This window comes from Brassica oleracea, chromosome C7 (assembly GCF_000695525.1).
Source record: "Brassica oleracea var. oleracea cultivar TO1000 chromosome C7, BOL, whole genome shotgun sequence".
NCBI classification, from domain to species: domain Eukaryota; kingdom Viridiplantae; phylum Streptophyta; class Magnoliopsida; order Brassicales; family Brassicaceae; genus Brassica; species Brassica oleracea.
Window position 1 is genome coordinate 15641878 of NC_027754.1, and position 12687 is coordinate 15654564.

The 12687-nt window shown below is 30.1% G+C and overlaps 1 protein-coding gene across 1 annotated transcript; it reads right to left on the bottom strand.

The window, feature by feature from the left end:
• Positions 1–8537: 8537 nt before the first annotated feature.
• On the bottom strand, positions 8538–9741 carry LOC106302687. The gene is made up of 5 exons (XM_013739146.1): positions 9592–9741; positions 9313–9461; positions 9099–9222; positions 8799–9014; positions 8538–8699 (listed from the first exon to the last, which is right to left on the bottom strand). The coding sequence occupies exons 1-5, from the start codon at positions 9739–9741 to the stop codon at positions 8538–8540; spliced, it is 801 nt and encodes a 266-aa protein (XP_013594600.1).
• Positions 9742–12687: the final 2946 nt, after the last annotated feature.

A 12687-nucleotide genomic window follows, 5' to 3' on the forward strand; every position in this document is an offset into this window, starting at 1 on the left:
ATATTTTCTAAGCAAATGTAATTAATATGATATCAACATGCGCAAGTTTACTGTTTGAATAATAAGAAAAGTTTTTAATATTTGTCTTAGTTCTAAATCTTGCCCAATGCTAAACTAAATCGATAATTATTATCCCCTAGCTATATATGGGCTTAACGAAATCGACAATAGTTTTGGGCTTGTCTACATAAGCGATTGATTAAAATAAATGAAAAATAAAATTCAAAAAAATCGACCAATAGAATTATAACAATTTTTCTGAGAAGTTCTATATTAATGTCATGTCAGCAGAAATCACTAAAGTGACTTTTCTTTTAATGTATAGGAGGATTTCTTTTTCATAAGAAAGAAAAAGAAAAAGAAATTGCTATATTCTTACAAGAGAAAACTACTGGTTTCTGGTTCATGCCTTAACTTATGGTGCATATTGCTTTTTCGTTCCTAAAGTTTACAATTGTGCCCAAAACTTCTTAATTTTCTTAGAAATTTAAATTTAATACTCAAGCTTACTCTAAAAAGCTCTAACATGTTACTAATCAACACTGAGTTAATTGATGGAGAATTTTAACTTTACCTCAAATTTGATATCATTTTAAAATTACTTTTAAATGATAACTATTCTCATAAATAACTTAAATTTATTATGAAAAAGATAAAATTAATCATCTTAAATCATTTATAAACGTTTAAAAATCATTTATAAATGTTTGAAAATTATTTATAAAAGTTTATAAATCTAACCCAATCCCCTAAATACTTTTTTTGAACACCCAAATATTATATATGAAAGTCTAGCCAAACTAATTGGTGAAAACATAGTACAAAGCCGATTTGGCCAAAAAGTCACCCGTAGTCCCACACCCTAAATACTAAACACAAACAATAATCACCAAACTCATATGTTAGTGTATTTTTGATTGAATATATTTTTTAAAAGTGGTATCCAACTTAGTGTATTTCAAGGAATTTTTCTTAATTAGGCTGTAAAGTTTATCTGTAATATGTTGAGGTAAATTTCTTTCTTTTTAGGTTAGTACATTTTAGCTCATATAATTCTATTTTTTCCAAAATGCCTCAAACAATTAAAAATGTATCATATTTACTGTTTATATTTTTAAAATACATATATTTTTCAAAAAGAAGCTAACCTTTCTTAAATATGATTAAATAAAATTATTCACATTTAATAAAATTACATATTTTAATAACTAAAATATAAATTAGAAATATTATATATTGATGTTTTAGAAGAATAAATATTTGAGATCAAACCTCTTATTTTATTATTTAATATTCTCAAAATAAAATTTTGATATTAAGATATTTATCCAATTTTCAAAAAAAAAAATGAAAAACAAAAAAAAATGATAAAGATGAAAAGAAAGAAATAAGTAATCCATCATTGTAAATCAAATAACTGAAATTAATGTTCGGTCATGGTTCAGTCTAATTAAATGGTTATAGTTTTTTGTTTGCTTAACTGTACAATGAGTCTTTGCGAGCACAAGTGATTAATGTTGTATTGTTAAGCGAGGAAGTGAAAAGTTAGAGTCTTCTTTCAAGTATTTTTACTCGTTTCTATTATAAACAGGTGTATAATTTAGGACTTGATTATTAGAGCATTAACATTTGTCAGAAAAACATTATTCAATAACATTTGTTAGAAAAACATTTAGAGAAATGCATTTACCAAATGCTATGTTTTCCAAATACTCTTTGGTCAATGGTCTCATATGAAGTTTTTAGTAGAGCATTTGCAATTATAATTTATAAAATTAAGAAAAATATATAATTAATTTATTTATTGTATTTAAAAATATAATTAATTTATTTTATATCCAGAAAATAAAAAAATTATTTTTAAAATAAATTAAAAATAAAAATATTTTTTTTTAAAATAGTATTTCACATTTAAAATATAATTTGAAATGTAATTTTTTTTAAATATAATTTGAAATATATATATTTTTTAAATATAGTTTTTAATTGTAAAATAACATTTTTATATAAACATAATTTTTGATATTATTAAATAACATAAATTAATTATATATCTTTCTTAATTTTATGTATTAATATATATATTAGAAATATATTCAATAGAAATAAATATATTATATACTAATTTTATAATAATTTTAAATAGCATGTTCATATTGCTCTACCAATCATTATATTGAATAGTTTAATAAGATCATACATGTTCTGCAGCATATGATACACTAAAATTGAACATTTCCTACTGTCAAGTTAACAGTGGTAATTGTAGTATTTAAGATTCAATACAGAGGACCAGTCTACACTTTATTCTTATGAGTTTTCAACTTAGCTAAAACTAATAGTGGAGTTTTGATTTAAGGAGTGACGTGCAAGTAAAGTAAATGATTGTAAAAAGTAAATTCAAATTAAAGAGAAGCTAAACCAAACATTTATTCAAGCGCAATGCAGCACAATCTAGAACACGGATCACTCAAATAAAGCAGCACAATCTAGAACACATATCACTCAAATAGAGCAGTCTACTGTCGTGTTGCTGCTCCCTTTGCGGATCGATCTTGACGCCTAAACTCTCGTTTGGGTCTGGGAACAACTGCAAGCAATAGAGATCAAGTCCGATAAGTTCACTGAGCACCCTAATATTTACTTTCGCTGATTAGGGATGCTCGGCTCATTCATCCGATATCAAGTTATCTACTGTGTTGCATGGAATCGCCACTCAGGCTCTGATTCCCGACTCCGAACCGGAAGTGGATACGGAAGCGGTGGGAAGCGCAAGGGAAACGCGGTTCCCTAAAAACGATGATTGGAAACGTGGAGGAAACATACGTTTCTGATTTGGAAGCGGCAACATGTTAATCGGAAACGTGATCTGTATTTTCAATGGCCGATGGTTTATAAAACAACAACATCCACAATGAAGAAGCTTACGTGTCCACGTATTTGTTCTTTTGGTTTTAATTTTTGAGGCTTAACCAATTTCTTTTAGTCATCTAGGTTCAATTTGGTTTTATTTCTCACACAGTATTAGAACTAGAACTAATATTGTAAAATTATATCAACAAAACATTAGATAAAATATATTTAATGTTCTGCACAATATTATTTATTAAATAACTCTGAGTCACTAATAGTCTATTTTTAATTTGGAAGATCTTTTTTTTTTTATAAAAAAGGCTTTAATTTGGAAGATCTTAATAATAAAGAATTATGCTTGCAAATAGAGTTTCTTAGAAAGCTTGCAAATATAGTTTAAAGAACATAAGAGGTGACACATTTAAATTTTTAGAATATTAGGTACTGAAAACTTAGTTTAATAAAAACATAGTTAATTAATTATGAATATCATTGATGGAGTTTGTGAATATAAACATGAAGATAAAATTCTATATATTTGCTCTTGAACATAATAAATTCATCTTTTTATTAAGTTATTCAATATTAATATTTTACATGATTTTAAAAACTATACATAAATTATATATATATATATATATATATAAACGCTTCCAAAACGTATCCGCTTCATAAATATTTTTAAAAATTCGCTTCTACATTTCCAAACGCTTCCGCTTCCACGTATCCGCTTCTGATTCTATGCAACGTAACGGTTAATGAGCAGATTAAACCTAAGATCTACCAGTAAATGATCAAGTTAAAACTAGCATTAAGAGCATAGATGAACAAAGACACAATATGTTTGCTTATTTATGTTTAGCTTTCATGACCAACACCCTAGAACCCTAGACAAGCTAGCCGACTACTCAGCCATTAAACAAGATGAACAATACATAATAACTGAATGATACTGCATATAATTCCAAAGAGAAATCAATAGGGTTCAGGATGATCTTCTTGGTGAGAAGAGGAGCCGTCTTCCTTACAATAGAAAAATCCAATAATGAGTCTTAGTCTTCTTGCAAAACTAGTGTAAAAAAATAAAATAAAGATAGTGATGGCTTTTTATATGGAGGTGCCATCGATTTCAGAGGAGGAAGTAAGTGGTTAGGGAAAATCTCTGAAAGATATGGAAACTTCCATTAATGTCGGAAACAATCGTCTGGCTGCTCCTAATGGGATCAACAGTCAGACTGCTCCGCATGATTGTTCCGCGGGGAAAGGCTCCAATTCTTGCTCCTTTCTTCGACTCTTTAACCTACTCCAGATCTAAAATGACTCGAAAAGAACTGGACTAACTCGATAAAACATTGAAAACAGTACATAAAACATATGTACAATGGTGCCAAAAACACTATATATCAGCATACTACTTCTATAGTATACTACTGCTTTATCTTCCGCTCTGCCTATCAAGGCCTTAGACCCAGAGAAAAATAGGTGTATAGTTGTAATTTTTATGTTATCATCTTCCCTAACCTATTTTTTCGTCTAAACGACCACTTTTTATTTGAATATCAGCCGATTTCATCACAAATTCAATGGGGTTTAACATTAAAATGGTAAAAAAATATGTTAAATACATGTTTTCGAGCAAAAATCATCAAAGCTCGAACTTTTCCTTGCTTCATGCTTTTCGATTTAAACAAAAATCTTTTGTACAAGTGTCTTTAGTAAAGTTGTTAGATGTTCATTCATCTCTGTCGTCGTGTTCCCCTACGTTGTAAAGTTGCTATGGACTAGCCTTGTCGATCCAACTGATGATAAAAAAAAATCTCTTCTTCTCAAATCACTCTTATCAAATTGTGGTTTCTCCTTCTCTATACATTTCCAAGGTATTGGGAGGAGATTTCGTGATCAAGTTGGTCTGAGCAACAAAAAAACAACAGAGAGAGTGTTGAATGATGCCTCATTGTTTTCAACCCAATAATCATCAAAGCAATGTGGCAATTAAGTAGAGAAACAAAGTCAAAGGAGTGGTGGGAACTTACTGTTGATGTTAGTGCAATGAATATTGAGTTTTAAAAACTTAAGGAAAACAACTCTTTAAGATATTTACTAGATAGTAACCCGTCCTTTCAAGGGCAAAAATTATTTAAACAAATCTTTCTAATTGTTACCGAGATTAGAATATATAAATTATTTATAAAAAATCCATAGTTTTTTATATATATAGTTTTGTTTATAACATTGTTTGTGGATATAATATATACTGTTTTTTTTTAAAAAAATTCCAACATCCATATATATAAATGTTAATATGTTTGAGATCCAAAATTTATAAGCAAATTATTTAAACAAACCATTTTAACTGTTACTGAGATTACAATATTACATTTTAAAAAAAAATATTTCCACAATAGAGTTTTTATATATTTTTTAATTATAATATTGTTTGTGGATATATTATATACTATTTTTTATTATTTAAATTTCAACTTCCATAATATTAGTTTTAGTTGGTTAAGACCTATAATCGTATGGCCCATTTATTTGTAAAGCGACACAATAACGTGTCCTGCAAAAATATTTTCTGTTTTCAAAAATAAATGAATAAGGAAAATATGTTCTCAACATAATTAAGTTGTTAGATCTTTTTTTACTTGGACGAAAAGCTAGTTTAGATTTGATCAAATCTATTATGATGTGGTGGCAAGATATTATAACTGATGGTTCGAAAATAAGAATATTTAGTTTGCAGAACACATTATTGTATACTTGATCAGAAAGTTGAGAACATAAATCTATTGTAACAAATTAGATATACTTTGAGGATAAGTTATATTTTCAAAACAATTTTAAAATATATATAAATATATGAATATAGTAATCTACTATATATTATACATTAGTTCTTCTATGCGGTGCCGTATTAAAAAATTTAAAAGCCTTAGGCAAAATATTAAATATAGGCCTTTTCATAACATTTTTTTTGTTGTAGTTCCTTAATTTAAACCAACAAATTTTTTTTATTGGAAAAATTATATAATAGTGAAACACACAGAATTTTTTGGGCCTTTTTGTTATATACAATTTTTTGTAGTTAATTATGGACTCTTTATTATAATTTTATTAAATATTTAATCATTTAACAATTTGAAATGGACCCTTAAAATTAATAAAATAGCACTAAAAATTTCTCTGGACCCAGGGCAACCGCCCCTGTCACCATGGTCAAGAGCCGGGCCTGCTTCTATGGTAAGTGTAGATTAACATAAGAAAAAATTTAATAAATATAATGGAAAAACAGATATAATCTATAAGCGCGGATCAAAATTTAGTGGTATATTAAAAAGCAAATTGAGAATATGGGACTTGGTGATGTCACCATCATGTACATACACACAAACTTCCTTACACTGTGCCAAGGAAAACCAAAACATAATTCCTTCACTCGCAAGAAACGGAAAAAAAAAACAAATTCAGAGAACGAAGATTACTATTTTTCGTATCTTGATTGACACCGATCCGCACGGATCCGTGTTGACTAAGATTCATACGGATTTCAACATAAAACCTTGAATCTAAACGAAATGGCTTAAATTCAAATTCAAAAATAGGATGTTCTCTAGCGAACCGGAGAAGGTATGAAAGCAAACCTGGAGGAATGGATTTGACCGGTATGTTCATTAACGTTGCAAGACAGCTTTGATGTAAGCCGCGTAAAGATCCCTGCGTTTACATTAAAACATTACATTGTTTGTCGTGACTAAGATAACAGAGTAAACGTGTAAAATACTTTGGTGTTTTGGAGAAAAAAAAACTTACATGGAGTCCTTAATTGCGTCTATGGCAGTTTGTGCTGGGGGGAAATCTTCAACGTCCACTTTTCCTTGTAGCTTACTAAAATATGCATATTTTAATTAAAGCAACCCAATCATATGGTAAGAAACTTTATATGTAGGATGTACTATACATATAAACGCCTATGATTATAATTTACGAAGGTGAAATCTGCCTTGTCATTGAAAACAGTCCTGCTTCTCTTTCTAAAATCTATTGAATCAGCATGCCTTACAGTAGTCAATCCTGATTTACAACTCTGGTTTGCTAGAAAATATAGAATCAATGTGTCAGTCATTGAAAAATAGTATGAATCAAAGAAATTGAGATAATTAACAAATCACTTGGTTTAACGAATAAATGTAATGTATTCTCAACGCACTTGAAATTGGTTGTGAATATGTATGTCTCTTTGCCGTTTCAGATGATTGACAATTTTCCTTTCCCATGTCACCTATAGATAAAATAGATTATGAGCAGAAAAATATCATGAAGTATCAATTAGTAGTAACTGAATTTCATATTTAAAAAAACTGACCAACTGAAAGGTTTAGGCTAGTGACTGGTGTGAATGGGATCCTAGGGCCGTTCAATACATCATTGAAAACTATATCAAAGATAGATATAACCGGTATAGAAGGCGCACTTGTGGGAGAGCAGACATCAGTATCATGACTTGTATCTCTTCGCTGATGTTTGTCCATTTGATTTGCTAGTATATGAAGTTAATTTAAAATTCTCACACAATGGTAAACATATAATTTATTAGTATACAAATTATACTCGAATTTCAATGTCATCTTACATGAGTTTGGATGTGAATACCGAGTTCTCTTTGCCAATTGTGATGATTGACCATTTTCCTTTCCCATATCTTGAACAAAAAAGAAGAAGTATGTTCTTCACTGTAAAGTATAGTTCATATATTATAGGGATCTTGTACATGTTACAAAGGACTTACCAATGGATCTTTTAAGATTATTGACTGGTGTTGTAGTCCTGTTTGTGACATCATTGAAAACTCTGTTGGAAACAGATCTAACCGGTAAACTACGGTGGCTGCGAACTGACAATTCATGAGTTGCAGGATTTTCTTTTTTTCTTCTCTTCATTAGGTCAGGCTATGAGGATGAAAAGAAATATCTATTAGAAAGAGTAATAAGGCTGTTTCTACTTTGAAATGAGGCTTAGTACACGAAAACTAACAACTATGAACCTTTTCAATCTGCTGCTTGAATAGTATGTATGAATTGTCTGTGAATACTTATGCTTTGGTTAAGATAGCGGCTCACGATTCAAGATTTTAGTTTTAGGTTACGTTCATTGGTGAGGAATTAATGATGATTATGCAATCGCTGAAAAATGTTATTTGTTTTTAGTATCTAAATATTTGGTATATTTTCTTGTTTCTTTATTTGTTTCAGTTTGATTGAATATGAAGACACTTAACGGAGAAACTTACAACCGTGCGGGGAATATTGAGTCAACTATAGAAGAAAAAATATCAGGTATGTTCCGAAAATCTCACGGCTACGAATTTACAATAGGTTACGGATTTGATAAAGGTTTGATACTATTTCTTTTCTTATATAGGTTAATTGCTAGGTTGTATGGTTAGATATTTAGTATGTTTGATAATTAGGATAAGTTTTTCTTATGCCGATGGTAAGCCGCAGTTGTAGTGATTACTGAAGCACATTGTGGTGTAGAATAATATATAAAAAACAATTTTATTTTTAAAATTTAGGAAAAAAACCATCCAAACCCCATGAAATGAAAATCACGCATGCAACACTAAAATAGATAAAAATACAAGCTCCCAAATTTCAAAAGACGACATAAATCATCTAGGTCATCAACTACTCATCAGTCTTTGTATTCTCCATCTTGATCTTCTGAGTGCAAGGTTTCTTAGACGTAGATGTCATGTCCAATAGATCAGCATCTTCTTCTTTGCGCTTTGAGAATGGGGTTGAAAAACCTTCATATGAACTTTCTTTGTTTGGATCAACCAGGGAAACCTAAGCATCAACGCATGTGTTAGAGTTTGACTGCGGATAAACAAATTATTGATGTACCATGGGAATAAAGTAATTAAGTAACAAAATAAAATAAATTACCTCACCACCAGAAAGAGTTGACGAATAAGTGTCCAGCAAGGAACATGGCTCTGTCTGAGATTTAATTTTCTGAATTTTATCTCCAGACCAGACCTCAAACACTTTAAAAGTGGTGTTTCCATTGTTTACATTGTCAGTGCTTAGCGAAATACCAAAACAAAAGGATTTTCCAACTAAACTTTCAATAGGCTGAGGTAGAATAGTTGGATCTTCAATCTAAAAGGCAAATGTCAAAAACATTAGATTTTAGGATAGACATACATCATTCAAAAATTAAGTAATAACAGAAGAAAAAAGAACCTCATCATAGGAACCATCCCAAAGTTCAGTTGCAGCATTACGAATAATAGATTGAGCAACAGAGTCAAGCATCATTATTGTGCATGAATCGCTATCATATTTAACAAACAAATGAAGTTTGTACCTGAAAGTCCAAAATACATTTTTAGTATTCAAAATACTTACTGCTGTAAATAATCTAAAGACAAACAACACAAAATGCTCGGTCACTTACTTTGGAGAGACATCAGGTGTATTCCCACGACATATGTCACAATAGAAAAGTGGTTTCTGGCTGGGATTTGTCATTACAGAACCAGTTTTGCTTAGTAACACGTCGGTTGTGTCGGTTTCGGTTACAACCAAAGTAGAACCAACCCCAATCTGTGTCTATTGGCTCAATAGAATAAATGATTTTGCAACTCTCAACCTGACAAATTATACACACATATAATAATATTAGAGATATAATATATTTAAAACAATCCAAGACTCGGAATTATTTGCAATTTACCTCAGTAGCATCCAATATCTCAGAAATTGCTCGAACAGGAATCTCATCCCAATCTTGTTTTTGTTTCTTGGTAATTTGCTTTTCTTCTGTTTTCTCAATAAGAGCCAGAGGAAGATCATTCGCCAAAATCCTAACATGGATGAAAAACATATATGATTACACTTATATAAGTACAAATATAATAGAGGCTTTAGCATTATAAAATAATAGTATGAACTTACTTTTCTTTTCTTTCAATTCAATTGCTTCCTCCAATTTTGGGTTTATATCCATGATTGAAGCATCAAAAGCATTGCTGACTTGTACTTCACCTAAAGATGAATGCAATTGTGTAATTAAGTAAAACAACTCAAGGATTTCCATATAGTTGATTAATTCGATATCATACAATGTATACCTCTTAAAAAGGTGATCTTAGCAAACCTTATCAAGCAAATAACAATTTCATTGTTTATATCTTGAAACACTTGTTCGAGTTGTTCCGCAAACCTCCCCCACAAGCAACACGCAACTTCATCACCACTTGATGTTTACAGATTGAAACACAAACAATGTCAAAGTCAAATTAAAATTGCTGTAGTTAATATGAAACTACAGCAAAGAATATAACATTAACAACTATATATGATGATTCTAATTTACCTGGCATCGCGTAAACGAAACTGAACTCTCTTCTCGTCTTTCCCCCTAGCTTGAACAGTTTGAATTGCAGCTAGATCTACAACTTGTCCAATAACATCTGTGTGGAAATAATCATAAGGAATCTTTGATTTAAAAGTAATCAACAAAGTATTCGACATTCATAAAAAATATATTGTATTAAGGGTTTGTGTTTAAAATATGTAAATCATACAGCATCCGTACCTTTAAGGAAAAAATTCTTCTTCTCCTCGATTTTCCTTAGATCATCGTAACTTGCAAGAGAAAGATACTGATCATCAGATAGAACTTGACATTTTGTTATCATGGTTTCGCCTGAAAAAGACAACTTGTATCGATGGGTTGTTGGGCAATTCTGTCCAGAAATACCCAAAACTGCAAACGTGTCAATAGTTTTCCACTCTCCAACTGGTAATTTGCGTTGAAGACGAGAAATCTGATTCCTTTTGCACGATGCTGCAATCTTCACACCCTAGAAAGCAGGAAAAAATACACGTTAGAGCACGAATAGAAAAAGAGTTATAAAAACAAACTATAAACAATACGTACAGTTTCATCAGCAAGGATGAACTCTAATGTGTCGCCTGCAAAAGGTGTGGTTTGTTTCCAAGAATGAAGCACTTTAACTCAAATTTGTCAATTGTGCCTGACAGGTTTCACACCATCGATTAGAACTAAAGTGCTTGGTTTAGACATTGTGTTTTTTGGGAGCTTTTGTGTATGTTGAATGATGAATACGAAGAGAAGTATTTATGGAGACATTTTAGTAGGAGGTAATGAATATTCCCTAACCTATTAAGTTAGGTATAATAAATACAAAATCTCTAGATTTTATTGAAACCGAGATTTTAGGTATAGTAGAATAAACTTGGAGAAAGGGGTTTTCCATATTAATGATTTTCAAATCTGGCAAATCGATTTTGACAGAGAATTTTAAAACTCCATATTTGATTGTATCCGAGATTTTAGGCATATAATGCACAACTTTGGGAAGGAGTTTTGTTATAAACGTTTTTTTTAAGTATAAACTGATGTTTCTGTTATTGAAATAAGAATATACGGTTAAAATCAAATCTGGATATTTAAATTGATGTTTCTGTTATTGAAAATAAGAATTATACCATGGACAAATCTAGGTGAAACTACTGGCAACTTTCTTGTTTCTTGTTTCCGGAGATTTAAATTTCTTGTTTCTTTAAATTATACCATGGACAAATGATTTGGATATATGACCATATCATTTAAGTAACAAAAATAAACTATGTTGTTATAGTTTTTAAAATATATTGACATGCTCTTGCTTTAGATATACGACCATATGAGTATTGTAACTTATGAAGTTTTCTAAAATATAATGACTACTCAATGTTGCTAATCCTGCAATCTGATATGGACCAGTGTAAAGAGTGCATGTTTTATATATTGTAACTATGATATAATATAAGTATGACAATGTGAGTATATGTATGTTAACGTTTCACATTAAAGCGAGGGTTTTTTAATAGATGTTTTTTTAATATATGTACAATAATATATATGTATAATAATAGATGCATAATGTGACGAAATAATAGATGTAAAATAATAGTTGTATAATGTATAATAAGATAGATCTTACGGTGTATTTAAATAGAGTTATATGATGAAGTTAAATGGACTTTATTGAACCGATGGTTGATATTGAACCGATTAAGGAAATATTTAAATGTAAGGTTAGGCTATGAATAATAATGTGATGTCCAACTTAAAAATCCACCTAGAAGAAGCTGTAATGTTTCTGTTTTAATAAGATAGATGTACCAATCCCCAAGTACTATATGAAGTAGTATAATAAGTGTTACATGAACTGAAGCTATGTAGCTGACTTGAAAATTAGAATTTGAGTTGGCCGAAAGTTAAACTAGAGGTTACTTTGAAGCCAAACAACCAAAGATTTACATTGATGAAAAAAATTCATTAAGGGATGACTTCCAAAAAGGTTTGAACAAGATTTGAAAATATTCTACAAGAAAAACTTGGGAATATTTTTTCGTTGGAAATATGGCTAGGGTAAACCACGAAATCTACTGAATATAAATAGAGAGAGGCATGCATTTTGTTAGGTACCACCTCAAAAGAAAGATCAAAGCATAAGGTTTTGGGGTTCAATGTATGTGAACACAAAATATAAGGGCTATGGGTCATGAGAGATTCTTGGATTGTGGATAGATCTTTGAATTTGTCAGGCTAGATTCTTTCTTTGAGTGTGACATGTTAGTTAACTTGAAAGGGAGTTAGTAATACCCTTTTTCTTTGTTAAGAAAAACCTTCTGTTAGGTTTTAAACCTTACTTTGTGCTTAAAACTTGAGATTAAATCAATACCCAAAACTTGTATTCCCTTTATTCACTCTCAATGAATATCCTTACAAGAACTAATTAGAAATCACAGCTTGGTT